We start from the raw sequence: 17,024 nt of genomic DNA on the forward strand, positions 1-17,024 counted from the left end.
ATAACAAAAAGATAGACTTTGTGATTTTTAAATTTATTTTGTTATTTTTCAAGGAAATAAACATTTATAAAGAAAAGGTTACTGGCATTTTGGGTAGACAGGTTAGTTGCTGGTGATCAGATTAGAATGTGATAATTTTAACAAAGGTTCTTTCCTAGAAGAAAGGTTACAATAAAGGCAATATAATCTGTTTCCTATTTAGGGCTGCATATGTTTGGTAGAATTCTCTAAAATGAAGTGGCAAAATCAGGGCCCAAAGCCTCAGTCCTGGGGTTTACAGGATTGAATTCAAACTTGAGAACATTTTCATAAACTATCTCATTTATTCATACCTCTACCCAAGATTTTCACTGGGAACAACCTAGGTGGGTTTTTCAAAGCCTCTACAGGAAACAGAAAAGGCCTCCCATTCAGGATGATAATACAAGACAGACTTTAATTAATTTTACAAAACAATGCAAAAATAGTATGTGGTCTTTGGAGATATCAGAAGTAGAAGAGCTCTGGATGGGGTCTGGTCTTTCCTTTATTTCCTGTGTGATTTTGAGGAAATTTCTTAAATTGTTTCCTTAATGACTTTGGCCTTTTTTGGAATGTTTGTGAGAATCAAAGTGACTTCCCTAGAAAAGCTGTTGATGAGGTGTGAAGGCCACACCGGGGGAGGGAACACATGCTCATCCTACAGACTAGGGACAACAGGAGCTGACCAGCCAGCTGCAGGAGGCGCAGAGCAAGTTACCTGACATTGCATGATGTTGAAAGAGAGGCTGGTAAATATGTAAAACAGATGTCTCCAGTTCACTATAGCAAAGATCCAGGAAGCATATGTTGTGGGGTAGAGTGGTAAAATCTGTGAGACCACAACATTTGAATATTATTCATAGTATTTATGCTATGTTGTTTCCACAGTAGAATTTTTCAGATTTTGGGAGGGTGTGACCATGGATGTAAACTCATTTGCTTGTGAAGGTGTTGATGTGTATGGTCATTGCAGTTCATACTTATTTGGCAGGGTGAGGCTTATCCACTATACTTTACATGGGTTGACTCTTATGATTTCCCAAATGTGGGAAACTCAACTGCATGATCTGTGGTAGTAGCGGGGGGGGGGGGGGGGGGGGGGGGGGGCAGGGGGAGGATTCCCTTTTGTTTCCAGGTTCTTATTACAGATTGATACTATATACAGTTTTGTACATATGGGTTTTTTCTTGTTATCAATAACCTCTTTGGGATTTGGTCCTAGCAGTATAAACTCTAGGTCAAAGGCTGTGAACATGTTAGTAATGTTTCTTGTATGATTCCGTATCATTTTCCAGAGTGGATTTTGAACAATTCATAACTTCACCAGCAGCCCCTCCAACAGTGAGTTTTCCACCTTTCCTTTGCTGATGAGAGAAAGGATTACCTCAGGGCTTTAAAATTTTTTATTTATCTTTTCATTAGTGAATTAACTTTATTTAGCATGTCATTAATTTTATTTAGTAGTGCAAAAGAAGTAATCAGGCCCTCTTATCCCATTTCTGCATTATTTAACAGCAGTACTTTCCAAATGAGTGATGTTGTGCTGAAGCCAGAGTTCCACACAAGAGAAGTAAAAGATAGTCTATGCACAGAATTTGTCTGTATCCTTATGAGATTTATTGAAGGATATTCTGTTATAACCAACCAAAATTTGAGGTGGAGGGAGATGCTTTGGTTCTTCTAGCATGATGGCAGAAGACTGCACAATCATATCAGTTTGGGGAGAGTTGCAATGTCCAAATAAGAATCCCCACTTTTCCCTTTACATATTGGAAAGGACTCATCTCTGACCGTGTCATTGATGTTTCACTAGTTTTTCCTCAATGCTGCAGGGCTTTTGGGACAGTGATTGATGGGCAGAAAGGGTGTTATATGTCCTGAATTCCCAGGTGTATGCTTTGAGATTAGGATCTTTGAACAATGTAATGAGGAAGAGTTGAAGGGAGAAAAGACAGTTTGGGAGAGAGTCTGACTCTCAAGCTGACTTTACAGATTTTTGAACTTGCTCTTAATGACTTTAACTGAGAAGCTTTCCCAGAACAGATGGGCTCCCTCCTTTACCCTGATGACCATTATTAGTTCATTAGGAGTTTGGATAAGAGGCTTCATGGATCAGAGAATCAAGGTTAATTAAAAGCACAACATGGAATAATACTGCCATTGTTCATCATTTTCTGAATTTCTTATTTAACCTTTAACCAAACCAATCTGTCGACTCTGTGATATTTATAGGTACAGTAAATAGGTTAATATTCACTCATGGATGATTTTTTTTACTACTTCATATATTGCAGTGTTATACAGATGGCATTAAGCAAGCAGCTCCTGGGGGCTTTTAGCAATTAGTGATTTTGAATCTTTTTCAGTTTTATTTATTGTTGGTATATTCCTCTTTTGAAAACATTTTTCTTCATATCCCTTGACCCACCTCTCTTTTGTGGGAAGGGTAGATTAATTTTTTAAACTGTTTTCTCAAATTTCCTTTATTGTCCATTCTTTATATTCTAATAAAAATTAATGTTCCCTAATAATTGCTTTACCTTAGGGCAGGGGTGAGGAACCTACAGCTTCAATATGGCCTTCTAGGTCCTCAAATGCTGCCCTTTGAATCCAAACTTCACAGAACAAATGAGGTTTAGATTCAGTCAAAGGACCTCACTTGAGGATCATGTGGCCTCGAGGCAAAAGGTTTCCTACCCCTGCCTTAGGATATACTAGACCCATGGTTGAAAAACTTCTTTTTTTAAAATCCTAATTTTTTTAAAAATTCTGATCTTAACAAATTTCAAATAAGATTATTTCCATACACAAAGCAAAACAGGAAAAAAAAAAAGGATTGCACATGCAGCTGCGAATCTTTACCACTTACAGCTTTCTTCTTCCTCCAGGTATATAAGGAAACACTATTTTCAAAGCTGTTAAGCTTGTTTTTTTCCTTTTGACTTTCTGTGCATTTTTAAATACTTCAATGATCCTCTTTTCATATTTTAAAAAAAATTTTAGTAACCTTTTTCTAGCCCACTTTTCCGTTATAACTCCCTCCCTACCACCACCACCACCGGTTGAAAGAAAGAAAAGGCAAGTCAAGGCAGCAAGTCATCATCACATAGGCAAAACAATCTCCATATTGGCAATGCCTGAAAACGTAAATATCTTTTGTACTTTGAGTTCATTGCCCCACTGCTGGGAGGTAGATAGCATGTTTTATCATCTATTGTCTGGAATCATGTAATGATAAGTCATTACATTAATTAAGAGATCTTAAGTTTCTTAGTTGTTTTTCTTTACAGTTTTGTTATTATTGTATAATTTGTTCTCCAGGGGGCTCCTTAACTTCACTCTGCATCAGTTCATGAAAGTCTTACCAGGTTTCTCTGAGAGTATTCTTTTTTCATTTCTTATGTCAACAATATTCTATTATGTTCATATTTTGTTCGACAATTGCACAATTGTTGGGTTTCCCATTCTTTGCTACTATAAAAAAGAATTGCTATAAGTATTTTTTTACATGTGGGTACTTTTGCCCTTTTTTTCCCAACTTTCTGGGGTTTAGGCCTAGTAGTAGTATTTCTGCCTCAAAGGTTTAGTGAATTTTTGGTTCTAGAACCAAATTGCTTCCCAGAATGTCTGGATAATTCACAGCTCTATTAAAAGTGCTTTAGGGATTGATTTTATTTTCCTACAAACTCTTCAACAACGATCACTTTCCTTTTTTGTCATCTTTGCCAATCTGATGAGAATGAGTTGGGAACTTAGAGTTGTTTTAATATGTGTTTCTCTAATTATTAGTGATTTAGAACACTTTAAAATATCTGTTGATAGCTTGGATTTCTTCCTTTGAGAAATAACTGTTCATATCCTTTCACCATTTATCATTTAGGGAATATCCCTTATAAATTTCAGTCAGTTCTTTATATATCTTCAAAATGAGACCTTTATCACAGAAACTTGCTGCAAAGTTCTTACCCCTGCAGTTTACTGTTTTGCTCTCATTTTAAATGCAATAATTTTGTTTGCACAAAACTTTTTGATTTTATATAATCAAAATTGTCTCTTGTTTCTTGTAACCCTCTCTGTCCCTTATATAGTCACAAATTCTACCCCCATCCATAGATATGATAGCTATTTCCTTCCTTGCTCCTCTAATGTGTTTATAATGTGATTTTTTTTTTATCTCTAAGTACTGTATCCATTTGGAACTTATCTTGGCATATAGTATGAGATATTGATCTAAAAGTAATTTCTGCCAGACTGTTTCTCTTCTTTAGCACCCTGATAATATGAGACATTAAGTTCTATCTTGTTTTCCCCCATTACATTCCTTCGTACCTCCTTTTTCTTTTTTCTTTTAAAAATGTTAGAATAAAACCCTTTCCAGGCCCTCTGTCTTGTTTAACTAATTCTATGACCCTTGATGACATGATTCTGAGGAGACAGTTGTTTTTCCTCTCCCTATTAGAATGTAAACTTTGTCCTTTTATAGTCCTTTATGATTGCTTCAGTAGATTTTTTAAAATGTTTCTCTTGATAATTTGGTTTGCATTTTGAAGTTTCTGCTTAGGTCTGGGTCTTTTCATCAGAAATGTTTGGAAGTCCTCTGTTTCAATAAAAGCCAATTTGTCCCCTATAGGATTACACTCAGGTCCTTGGTTTTAAAAAGCTTTATCTTTGCCCCTTGGAATATTGCATTCTGAGCTCTCCTCACCTTTATAGTGGTAGCTACCAAGTCTTATGTGAGACTAACTTTGGTTCCTTGGCACTTGAACTCCTGGCACCAGCACCTCTCTGCATCAGAAAAGTCTCCTCCAAGTCAGAGGGACAGAAGTGCAGTCTTTCTGATGTTCTCCCCACTTCTCCCTTCCTTATTTCCGTCTTCACGTGGAAAGCTCTGTAACCCCATACAGAATCAGTGACGCAGCTGCAGGTTCATCCCTGTCTTGAATTCTCTGCCATGGTATATAGCTACAGGCCTCAGCCCTCATCTTCACACTAGAAAGCTTCTTTGAGCCTTCCTGGTTAGACTCCTTCCCAGGGACCCACTTTTTTATCCCCCCAATTCCAACTTGTACTGGAAAAGGGGGCCCAATGTAGTTTCTCCTTGGATTTACAAATGACACTTGGTCTGGTACCCTTCTTCTTCAGTCTATGAATTATGTGTGAGAGCTAGGCCATATTTTCTTTCCCCCTGCTATTTTTGTCATATTTTGATCAAAGCTTGTTAGTTTTACTTAGATCTGTAACCCTAAATTATGATTCCCTGTTTTATTTGCAGGTACTTACCCTTACTTAAGCATTTCTGAGCCTCTAGAATATGGCTAGGTAGCTTTCCCAGAACTTTCTGTTTGATCTTTTCAGTATCTGTTTAATACTGGAAGGACTTTAGTGGAAAATGAATTACTCTTCATTTTCTAGTCATTAAACTTATGGAATTTTGATAAATATATCTTTTTATAATTAGAAATGTTTTCTTTCACCTAATGTTTTTTAAAATAAAATTTTATTGCTATCTTTGCCTTTTATAGTTTCTAAATTTTTATGGTATGATCTTTAACGTTCAGGCTTTACCCCTGATACTGAATTAAGGGAAAGGCTTGTCATTAATAAATTGAGTAATTTGACTCATTCTATATCTGATATATTCTCATTGATATTTTTAAAATTCTGTTTCTTTTATGTGTGCATGTGAGAACAGGATGTCGCGAGCTGTTCAGCTTCCAATCCCCTGCCCTGTACAGCTTGGTTCATTGAGGAATGACTCTCTAGAAGCTCAGTTCCATGAATATGTCAAACAAGGAAACTATGTTAAAGTGAAAAAAATTCTGAAGAAAGGTAAGCACAGTATAGAGATGTTAATAAACAAGGTTCAGAATATCAATAGATAGATATATTGATACATAGATAAATAGATAAAAAATATGGAGGCAAAACCAGAGACTATGTGCTAAGGAAGTCCTGAACTGGAAATCTTGATAAAATGTGGTTGGAGGTACATTTTTTTAGACTACCAAATTTATATTATTCAAATAGAGGTTTTTAGAGACATGCTGTGGATTGTTTTTAAATGAAGCTTTGCCAGGTATGACAAGCCTGTATCAAGTGACCATGGGCCCCTCTTGGCTTTAGTTTCCTCATTTGTAAAATGAGGGAATTGGACTAGATGACCCTAGATGACCTCTAAGTCCCCATCAACTCTGAAAATATGATTTGTTTCATCAGTTGAAATCAGTTGAAAATGACATGCAGAACTAAATCATACTGCTGTTGATTCTGAAGGCATTTTATTTCTAATATAGAGTTCTCTAGTATACTAAAGGACTTTTTGGTGATATAAAAGTATTTTAAAATCATGAAGATAATAAAACATGTATATAGTGATATATTGCGACATTTCACCCCACTTTGTTCATCGAAGAAAAATGAGCAGTGACTAGATGTCATTTGGAGTTAGGGCAATTTCATGTAACTATTTGTTATTAATAATGGTTCTTTTCCCTAGAGGAAGGAAAAAACCAAACACAAAATACAAACTGAGTTGCTATTTTCCTTTAACTTGGGGGGGAAAAGATCATGATTTTTTTTCTTTTTTATAAGTAGTAGGGTCTAATAGATGAGAATACAGGATTTAGAATTGGGAAGACCTGGGTTCAAATTCCACTTTTGATCTTTATTAACTTTATCATTTAAGTTATAATTCCTCTATAAGGAACCCCTGTAATCTGCAGGTTTAGTTTTCTTAGTCTTCCTGAAGATCAGTGATGGTAGTAATCTACCATCAGTGATGGTAGATTAACTAAAAATTTCCTTCAGACAGAGGTATGAAAAGCATGAAGAGTTAGACAAAATCAGTCAACAAGCATTTTTTAAGCTTTTATTACGTGCCAGATATTGTGCTAGGTATGTAAAGACAAAAGTGAAAAGAATAGAACATAATTTGGGAAGGAAGGAAATAGCAACTTGGGGATCAGAAAATGCTTCATGGAAAAGGTAGCAGTTGATATGAGCCTTGAAGAAAGCTAGGAATTCTAACATGCAGAGGTGAGGAGGGAATGCATTTGAGGCATGAGGGTAACTGTGACAAATGAAAAATTCAAGAGACATAGTTTCTGGGTATTTAATAATCAATTTCTTAATTATGGATAGCAGGTAATTAATAAAATGATGGTCATTTGGCTTTCTCTTCTAAACCAAAGACAAATCATGGAGGCCAATCAACACTTATAGGCCCTTGAAAGAAGAGTGGGTATTCCTGACAGACAGAAATCATCTGGGAGTGGTTAACAATTAATGAAAGAATGAATATTATAATGAGAGATGTACATATTTTAATGAGGGAGTAGAGTGGGGTGCTGACTTTGATTATGTCATTCTTACTTATCTCTACCCAGACCTCCCCTCTACCTTGGGCAATCTAGACAACCTCCACCCAAGCATGCCTAAGTAAAACACAGTGAATTAACCTACATTAGATTCTCTTTGTAAGGTTTTCTAGTTGGGTGGAGTCCCAGCCAAGTATGTACTTTGAAGGTTTGGGTAATCTCATCTATCAGCCGAAACTGGCTGTATAACCTACAGGGGGTTATTTCTGAATGAGGAACTAGAAAGGGAAGACCTTAATCTCAATAATTAGTTGTTGTTATTATAAGAGAAATAATCATTTCTCTCATCACTTAGTGCAGAAAATGGAGATAAGAGATGGTATGCCATGTCTGGGAAACAATAAAAAGGCTAGTTTGTGTGTGAATGAAAAGGAACTATCCATATAAGTCTGGAAAAGTAGGATAAGTCCTGATTGTGAAGGGCTTTAAACACCAAACAGAGTGCCTGTTCTCAAGGAAATGGGGTGCTAGGATCATAGATTCAGAGCTAGAAGGGATCATAGAGTATTATCTAGTCAAATCCTGCACAACATGTGGCCCACAGATAGCTAAAGGATTTTGGATGGCTCTCGAAAAATGTAGAGGATGTAAATATAGGCCTGCACAATGTACTGCCCTTAGGCCACTTTGGTGGGCCACACATATATTGTGCAGACCTGATCTAGTCTGACTCCCTTATTTTATAGATGAGGAGCTAAGGTCTAGAGAATTTAAGTGACTTGCACGAGGTCACATGGTTGTTAAGTATATGAGGTGGGATTTGATCCCAGATTCAAGAGAATCTAAACCAAGGACTTTATTCATTACATAACATTGATTCTATTCATAGGATCTCCATCTGACTTATTGTTTCTATCTGTGACGTGACTGTTGAGCCGTTCTTTGATGTTCTTAAAATTGTGGTCATCTTCAATTCTCCCTTCCCTTACCTCTCACAACCAGTAATGACTTGATGGTCATGTGAGTTCCATGTCTGCAACTTCTCTTGTGTATGTTACAACCTTTCTGAGGCTACTTAACCAACTAGACATTAGCATTCATTAGCACTCAGGTTTCCCAAAAATCCACTGAATCTTCTTTCCCCTGAAAGCCTTTGAGGTAATCCTGAAGGATTATGGCTTCTAGTGCTGGGGTTCCTGCTTCCCCACCAGTATGATCCCCATTATCAGTGAACCATTATAAGTTCATTACCTTTTAGAAAAGGCATCACAAAAATAATTAATGCAAAATATGTCTCTCAACCCTGGGGGCAATAGCCCCTTTGCACACTCCAGGTCCCTTGGGAAAATGGGTTTAACCTTAAAGTACAAAAGCTGAGAGGCACTCATATAGAGAACACATGGGGCAAAGAGATCCTGGCCTGGGAAGTCCCTATGTCCTTACAAAGTCTTCATAGATGTAGCTTTCTGTTGAACTGCTCACTGCTTTTCCAGAGGGCAGAGACCCTTCTCTCTTCAAGGGTCACACTCCCTGAAGCTGCTGCCTTCTTTGGATGACTGTCTTTCCATATCTGTCTGATTATGCTTCCTCTGAGTCAGTGGAGATGATACAGTTTAGGGGTACAGGGATCCCAAAACTACTGAGGTACAGGGCAGAGTCATCTGGAAAGAATTCTCAGACTCAAGTAGTCTTTCAGTCAAGTGGCAAAAAGTTTATTGTAATGCTAATATAGTGAGGCAGAGCTCCTTAGGGAACTTGCAGCTTAATGGGGGTGAATCTAAAGCTTATATAGAAAAAGTTCAATGTATGGTGTGCCAAGTCTATATCTTGGGCACAGGCATCATTCTGTGAGACACAACTCAGGCTTGGGAGGGGTAAAGATAAAAGAAAAGTTTATTAGTCACGACTGCAGTGGCGGGTGCTTCATAAAATAGATACACCTCTATAGAAACAAAAGCAAGCCTAAATACTTGTACTGGACCGCAGAGTCCCTTCCCTGTCTCCCCATTGGCTGGTTAATACAGGGTGTACAACTTTCAGATATACCTACTACATAGTGCCTCTTAACAGGTTTCCCCCTCCTGCTACATACATTGTATGACCATTAAAATGAACCATGAGGAGAAGTTAATATTCATAAGCTTATTATGTATGAGCATTCCAAGCAAGACTTAACCTTTACTCTACTTAGCTGATTTCTAACCTCAAAACAAGATGAAAACCAGTTGGATCCTTGCTTTGCCTGTTACCTTTTCTACGAGACATAAGTCCTTCATTATGTCTCCCATTCTGCTGATTGTTGTTCTGAATTTATGGAAACATTTCTCCGTTATCTCTCTCAATTTCTCTCCTCTTCTGCTAGAAGATGATCTAGTACTAACCTATGTTGATAGTGTCTTCAACAATCAATTTATTTTCCTGCATTTGCTGTATGTATGGATCCCCTAGATTTCACAAGTCATATATGACATAATTTCTGTGGAAACAAAAGTTTTAATCATTCCTCACAATTCACTACATGGCCTGGGGGAGGGAGGCTTCTAAGGGTTGCGTTTTTGGTCTGTAACAAGATAGCCTCCAGAGTTGACATCTATAGCTTGACCTCTGGATTGTGTCCTGTAACTGTGGGAATTAGTACATGATAGTTGTGCTGGTACAAGATACTCCTGTTCATACAAGGGAAATTCTACAGAGGTCAGCTTGTTCTTCTAACAGAGAGAGATGGTTTGCCTCACTGGGACCCACTCATGAGTTATTACCAGAGATAGGTCTTTGGGCTGGGGAGATATATGGCCCTGTGCTGGGGTCTGAGCACCCCATCAGAAAGAGGGTAGTGCCTGGAATCAGGAAGACCTGGGTTCAGATCTAGCCTCAGATACTTATTAGCTGTGTGACCCTGGTCAAGTCACTTGTTTGCCTCAGTTTCCTCAAATGTAAAAAGAAATGGGGATAATAACAGTACCTACCTTGCCTTGAACAGACTTTAAATACTGAGCCCTCATTGGCCAGTCCCCTCATTTCTTCTAGAATACCCATACTCCCCAAATTTTCTTGTCAAATTAATACCTATCTTTTAAAGTTCAGTTCACAGAATATCAGACATAGGATAGCACCAGTGTATACTCATTCCACTTTTTGTTTCCAGGGGGTGCAGTCCTGAGAGAGATTGATGTTTAGTTATGTGACCATACAAGTGTGTGATAAAGTGTAATATAGAATCTGGTCACTGGAGGTTAAGAAAATGAGAAATGATGTGGCCCACACTCGTCACGGGAGTCATCAATATAATGGAAGTTTGTCCCTCAGGATAATGGCAGGGGATGGGACAGAGGAAGAGATAGGTACAAAAGTGGGATTAAGGTCCTGGTAACTCCCTGTCATCTACAGGATCAAATACAAAATCCTCTCTCTCATTCAAAGCACTTTATAACACACCCATACACACACACTTTTCCAGTTTTCTTACACCTTTCACCCTCTACCTCCCCTACATACTGTTCAGTGACACACAGTGACATCGGCCTTCTTGCTGTTCCCCATACAAGACACCTTTTCTCCAGGCTTCAGGAATTTTCCGTCAGTCCCCCATGCCTGGAATGTTCTCTCTTACATCTACTCACCGCCTGGCTTCCATGAAGTCCTAACCAAAATCCCACCTTCTACAGGAAGCTTTTCCCAATCCTTCTTAATTCTAGTGCCTTCGCTCTGTTGATTATTTCCAGTGAATTTGGTACATAGCTTGTTTGTATATAAACAGAATTCAAGTAGTTTGCATGTTTAGGCTGTGAACTTCTGGAGGACAGAGACAGTCTTTTACCTTTCTTTGTTTCCCCAAAGAAAGCTCTTAGCAGAGTGCCTCACCCATAGTAAGTACCTAATAAATATTTGATGAAGGACTCCTTGACAGATAACCACAAGGATGGGAAAAGTGTGGCGCAAATGGTTTTGATGGACCCTGAAGGAGAAAAGGTCCTTGAAAGATGGTGGTAGACATGTTCTTAAAAAAGCAATGGAAAGCAAAGAGGCCCACTCCTCTTCTTCGACCTATGAGTTGTATGGGAGTAAAAGAAGAAACCAGCAGTGGAGGGAATTGCAAGACATTTGGTATCCTTAGAAGAGGATTAGATTTCTGTTAAAGCAAGGTTGGAAAGAAGCTTTGTTGAAGAATTCAAGGATGTGGTTGTGTTTTTTGGAAGGATTTTAGAGAGCACAGTGGATTGGGCTAGGTAGGCAGTGAGTGAGATGAACATATTTAAGAGCAAGTTTGGTTAGAACTAAGGGTGCTTAAAATGAAAGTGAATTCAGAAAAGGTAACATGAACACTTATAGTATTGTTTGTGGAAAATAAAAATGATTTTCAATGATTGTAGTGCACAGTAGATCCAGGCTTTCTTTGTAAGGAGGAATAATAGAGCAATCAATAAGTCAATTAATAAGCATTTATCAAGTGTCTGCTACGTGTTACGCCCTAGAAATAAAACAGCCTCTGTCCTTACCTAGCTTACGCTGGAGTGGGAGGAAGAGCAGTGCAAAGAGTATTTGGAGTAAGAGGACCCAGACTCTGACATTAATACTTTTGTGACTCTTAACAAACCACATCTGCAGCTTCTTCACTTGTGGAATGGGGATAAAAATATGTACCCTGTCTCCTTCACAGGACTGAAACAGTGGATGGTGGAGAGATCTTTGTAAGTTGTAAAAGTTCTCTATTTATGTGATAATAGCAGTAATTACAGTAAAAGCAGAAGTGAAGGTAATTTTGAAGAATCTACTAAAATTCATCATCCTTGGACATAGAGTTCAGTAAACAGGGAGAGGCTGCATAGTGATCATAGCTGATACATGCCTCAGTGTATAGCTGCTATAGTCACTATAGCACATGTTTTTTGATCTTCACAGCAGTCTGACAAGGATATATTTCAGGTGTTGCAACCCCCTTTTACCTTTTGGACTCTTAAGAAAGGTAAGAGGGAGTGGTCCTTAAGAGCACATGGGTTTGCAACTCCCCCACTCATTCTTTATAGCAAGCTAAAATATTTTTCTCAGTTTCCCCTTCATCCTGCTGCCTCAGATTAAAGTAGAGGGGGATATCATTTTCAGTTGCTAAAGACTCCTCCCTAGGTGTATTACATTTGGGCCTGGCAGCCCCATTTGAGAACAAAGGAGGCTGCCTTTCTAAGAACAAAGGAGCTAGTCCTTTTAGATATGCTAATTCTCAGGGGGGCTAGCTTGATTTCCTATCCCTAGCCACTAGTATATGGCTTCAAATCATGATTTTATATAATCTCTGCGGAAACAAAATTCAGTCATACCTTACATGAGCAAAGCTTAATGATTATAGAAATCAAAATCTTTCTCATAGTCAATACCCAGATTCAATAAAACCTTTCATCAGTAACTAATCAGCCCTATTTTCCAATCAGGTTACAAGTTTCTTTTAGCTTCAGCTCCCCACAGTTTTTCAATGTGGAGGGTGGGGGAAGGGGGTGGCCAGGAGCACGTGAGCAAGTGGCAGCTAAGAGCAGCACATGGACTCCTGGCTAGACAGGAGGTCTCAAGGTGTCATCCTACAACCCCCACCGAAATCCCTTTATCTCTAGCTTCTCTCTCTCTCTTTCCCAACTTTTACTGAAACTTTTACCCTCTGCGTTCCAATTTCAATCTTTCTTCCCTAATCTTGACCCAAACTACCTCAAACATTTCAGATAAATAATAGAATATGTCACACTCAGCCTCTGAAGCGTCTGTCTGGGCCCTAGTTTTCAAAGTGGGACGCACTTTGAATTTTTAAGTTGCAGGGCAGGTTCCCTGCGATTCTTATCAAGAGGCTCCCCTTCACTAATAACCTTTCCAGGGGTTCTCAGGGATTCAACACTGGCATTCTAAACCCAGGTGAAGGCAGACCCCAAGCCGGGGAAGGGTGGGGGGCGGGGTACACGGGACGGGAAGGACGGGGGACGTGAAGGACGGGGGACGACGGACTGCTGAGTGAAGGACGCTGCTTTTCTCTGCAGAACTGCGCGAGAACTCGAAGCCCGGCCCTCCTCTGCCCGTTGTTCCGGGTTGAAGAGCAGCTACGCGCACCTGATTGGCTGTGGGGAGGCAATATGCTAATTAGCATTCGTGAGACTTTCGGGGTCCTGGACAGCTTCCGGCCGGGGGAACGAGCTGTGCGGGGGCTCGTGCGTTAGCGTGCTTGTTCGGGATGATGCGCCGCGTGGGTTTGGGGCGGGAGTCTGGAGAGTATGGGAAAGTAGCCGTGAGCTAAGGGTGAGCGGGGTGGACTGGGGTTTGGGCGTCGGGAGAGTGTTGGTTAAGACTATACTTTCAGGGATCATTTCTATAGTATGTTACTAGAGAATTGTGGCTGAAAGTGTAGCACGGAGGTAACCACGAGGAGGAGCTGTGGTGTTCTCTTCTGAGCGTGAAGCTGGTTTGTAACGCTGCTTGTGGGCAGTTGTTACTTACCATTGATGATCGTTCTTCCCTACTTCTGGGTGGGGTGAGAGGAAGAGAACGCAGGCTGAGTGGTCTTCGCATCGTATTTTCTTGTGTGGAAAAAAAAAGTTATCTTCTTTTTCTTTCTAGTTTGCCGTTAGTACTGCTAAAAATCATCTCATTGTTTTTACTTAAATTATGTTTTTTGATTGGTGTATATCAAATTGTGTTCTTGGTTTTTATTTTTTAAAAATTTTAGGCTGTTGACTATTTGGTTTTTGTATTTTGAGAACAATTGTTTTTTGATTTCAACACGTAGATTCTCTCGGGCTTCTTAGGGTTTTCTTTATTGTGGCCGTGATTAATTTTTATGCTCCTAAATTTTGCTTTCTCATTGCTTGTTTCTAATGGTATAATCTTAGTTATTTGTTTGGTATGGTGTTAAATGTTTATGTACCGCTTTCCAAATTATCTCCTAGCCTTTTGGTGCATTTTATTGAACTGTTAAGTGGTTTCTCCTTCCTCGTTTTTATTAGTATAGAGAATGGCTGTTGAATTTTGTGGCTATATTTTGTATCCTGTTATTTGTTGTTTTATCTGACTTTTGGTTACCTCATTTTGGGTTTTTCATAAGTCATATATGACATAATTTCTGTGGAAACAAAAGTTTTAATCATTCCTCACAATTCACTACATGGCCTGGGGGAGGGAGGCTTCTAAGGGTTGCGTTTTTTGGTCTGTAACAAGATAGCCTCCGGAGTTGACATCTATAGCTTGACCTCTGGATTGTGTCCTGTAACTGGGAATTAGTACATGATAGTTGTGCTGGTACAAGATACTCCTGTTCATACAAGGGAAATTCTACAGAGGTCAGCTTGTTCTTCTAACAGAGAGAGATGGTTTGCCTCACTGGGACCCACTCATGAGTTATTACCAGAGATAGGTCTCTGGGCTGGTATACTGTACCCACTCCTTTTTCTGTACTGCTTTGTATCCAGGTGTGCAATTTGGACTCATTTTAGTGCTAAAGAATTGTGCTGCTAATGAAGTGGGTGCTTGGTTCCCTTTTTTTTTTCCCCACATGTTTGGGCTCAATGAGATCTCCATCCCTTTCTTTAAAAGTGGGGGTGGGGTAGAAAAGGTACTCAGTGTACAATAAAATCAAGTAAAAGACTAGTAATTTATTCTTATGCACAAAAATAAAATGTTAAAAATAAGACTCAAAGCATGAATATGCCAGGATGCTGGGATGCTGATACTTCAGCCTCCTCAGAACATAGTTTGTAGAACTGCTAATTAAGCATTTTACAGTTTTGCCTTGGATCAGCACTGTACATCTGCTAGTAAAGTGATCAGGCACAGAGCAAGCTTTTTCTCCACCATCCTCCCCAGAAGTACTGAAGTAGCTGCCAAGCACTCCTCCTCTGCCGCCAACCTATTCAAGCCCTAGCTGCTGCTACCCATCACTTGTCCCACTGAACCCAAGCCCTCCTGCCTTCTTTGATTCACAAGGTCATCTCCAAGTCTGGACAGGTCCCTCTCAGAATAAGAAACCCAGGCTCAAGCTTGCCTAAGTAGGACATTTGCTTTAGATGACATGGGGCAGGGGTGGGAGATAAGAGTAGGAATCCCTTCCTTCCAGCTCAATTCTGAAAGCAATTCTGACATAATTTAAATCTGGAAAGGAAGAGAGAGGAGGATGGGGGTGGCTCAGCCCTTTTTTGTACATCTTACAAATCCACCTTTTTCAGCTCTGCAACCAGCAAGGAGAGTTTTTGTTTAAAGTACTTTATCTCAGAGCACCAACCCTGTAGCCCAAATCTCATATGACCAGAAAACAATCTAAATGAGAATGAATGCAATCTAAGTGCTTTTCTTTTTGACTCTACTGGCAGAAAGGCCAGGGCCTCCTATCCCACAAGCCTTCAACCCCCAACATTGTTACACATAATTTACACATATAGCTCACCTGGTAGGCCAGAGGGATTATTATAAGCTCACTCCCCAAATACAAAAGTATACAAATCAAGGAAGCAAACAATATTTTTAGTAAGTTTTCATAGGTTACCATCACCATAGTACTTTTAAGAGCCTGTCTTAATCTCAAACCATTAAGAATAAAAATAAAACAGCTAACAAAAGCAGCGAGGAAAAAGGAAAGGGAAAAAATGTTTCTGTGTCAAAATGAAAGTCTAATCACAAATGAGCTCTCAGAATACTTAGTTTTCCCACCAGGGATTAAGGATGGACCGAAACTGACCCTTTTCTGCCAGATAAGAAGCCAAACTCTCTTGGGTGAAACTGTCTCCCACGGATGCCCTCAGCCCATAGAGCAGATCCCTAGCAATATACATAGATGGAGAAATGTGCATAATCTCCAGGGGTCCTTGTAACAAAAATATCATATGTGTTTTCCAATGACTCCCTGAGAGACTATAGGGCATTTCAAATGGAGGACTGAACCTACTGAAGGATAGACCCGGAGGGTAAGTTCAATCAATCAATCAAACTCATAAGACCTCCAAGCATTTGTGGAGCTTCCAAAAAGGCATTGAACACTTGCAACTGATTGAATTCAACCCCTCTAATCCTGGACTGGCCCCCTACGATCTCACCCAGAGCCTGAATTGGGAAGGAGTCTTCTGCCACAAAAAGGTTATCACTCTGGGTTCAAGCCAATCAATTTCATCCTGATGGTGAGGCCAACCCCAGAGAGAGGGGGATCAGGCTTTTCTCACACCTCCTGACTCATAATACTTCCTCTCCAAAGTCCTGGGGAAAATCTTTACAACAAAGTTTAAGTATAGCTTATGTCTAGGATGGTCATTCAAATGAATTGTTGCAAAAAAAAAATACTGATACTCTTCTATTTAGATCCAAATCTGCCAGAAACAGTTTTTTTGTATTTAACAACAATCTATGCCCAAGACATTTCTAGGAGAGAGATACTCAAACTGGCATAGACCCTGATGCCCTCTAATATAACCTTTTACCCCAAGACAATGTTGGGTATCTTGAACAAAGAAAAGATCATAGTATGTTAAAATAGAGTTAGGAGTAACTATTCCAGAGCAGTCACTACTCAGTTCCTTCCTGGGACCACATTGCCGGAGGGTTCTTTCCTGTAATAAGTATCTCAACCTTGAATTTTAAAAGAGAAGTATGGGAAGTCCTGTCACCATCAGGACAGGGGTTAAGTTTGATTATGGTCCTCACTCAATTTCAAAGGAAAGCTATAGTCTTTGTTCT

The 17,024-nt window shown here is 39.3% G+C and overlaps 1 protein-coding gene, 1 non-coding gene and 1 pseudogene across 2 annotated transcripts in view; all 3 read left to right on the forward strand.

Moving 5' to 3' along the window:
* Nucleotides 1-997: 997 nt before the first annotated feature.
* On the forward strand, nt 998-1,147 carry LOC118849370 (annotated as a pseudogene).
* Nucleotides 1,148-5,714: 4,567 nt separating this feature from the next.
* Nucleotides 5,715-17,024, forward strand: part of TEX14 (testis expressed 14, intercellular bridge forming factor) — a 140,732-nt gene continuing 129,422 nt past the window's right edge. Inside the window, exon 1 of the mRNA XM_036755595.1 lies at nt 5,715-5,850. Coding sequence (XP_036611490.1) covers nt 5,715-5,850 — 136 coding nt within the window. The remainder of the gene's footprint in view (nt 5,851-17,024) is intronic.
* On the forward strand, nt 13,653-13,869 carry LOC118849372. Its single transcript, XR_005010415.1, has one exon. It is a non-coding gene; the product is annotated as a small nucleolar RNA U3 (small nucleolar RNA).

Source organism: Trichosurus vulpecula, chromosome 4 (genome assembly GCF_011100635.1).
Source record: "Trichosurus vulpecula isolate mTriVul1 chromosome 4, mTriVul1.pri, whole genome shotgun sequence".
NCBI lineage: Eukaryota > Metazoa > Chordata > Mammalia > Diprotodontia > Phalangeridae > Trichosurus > Trichosurus vulpecula.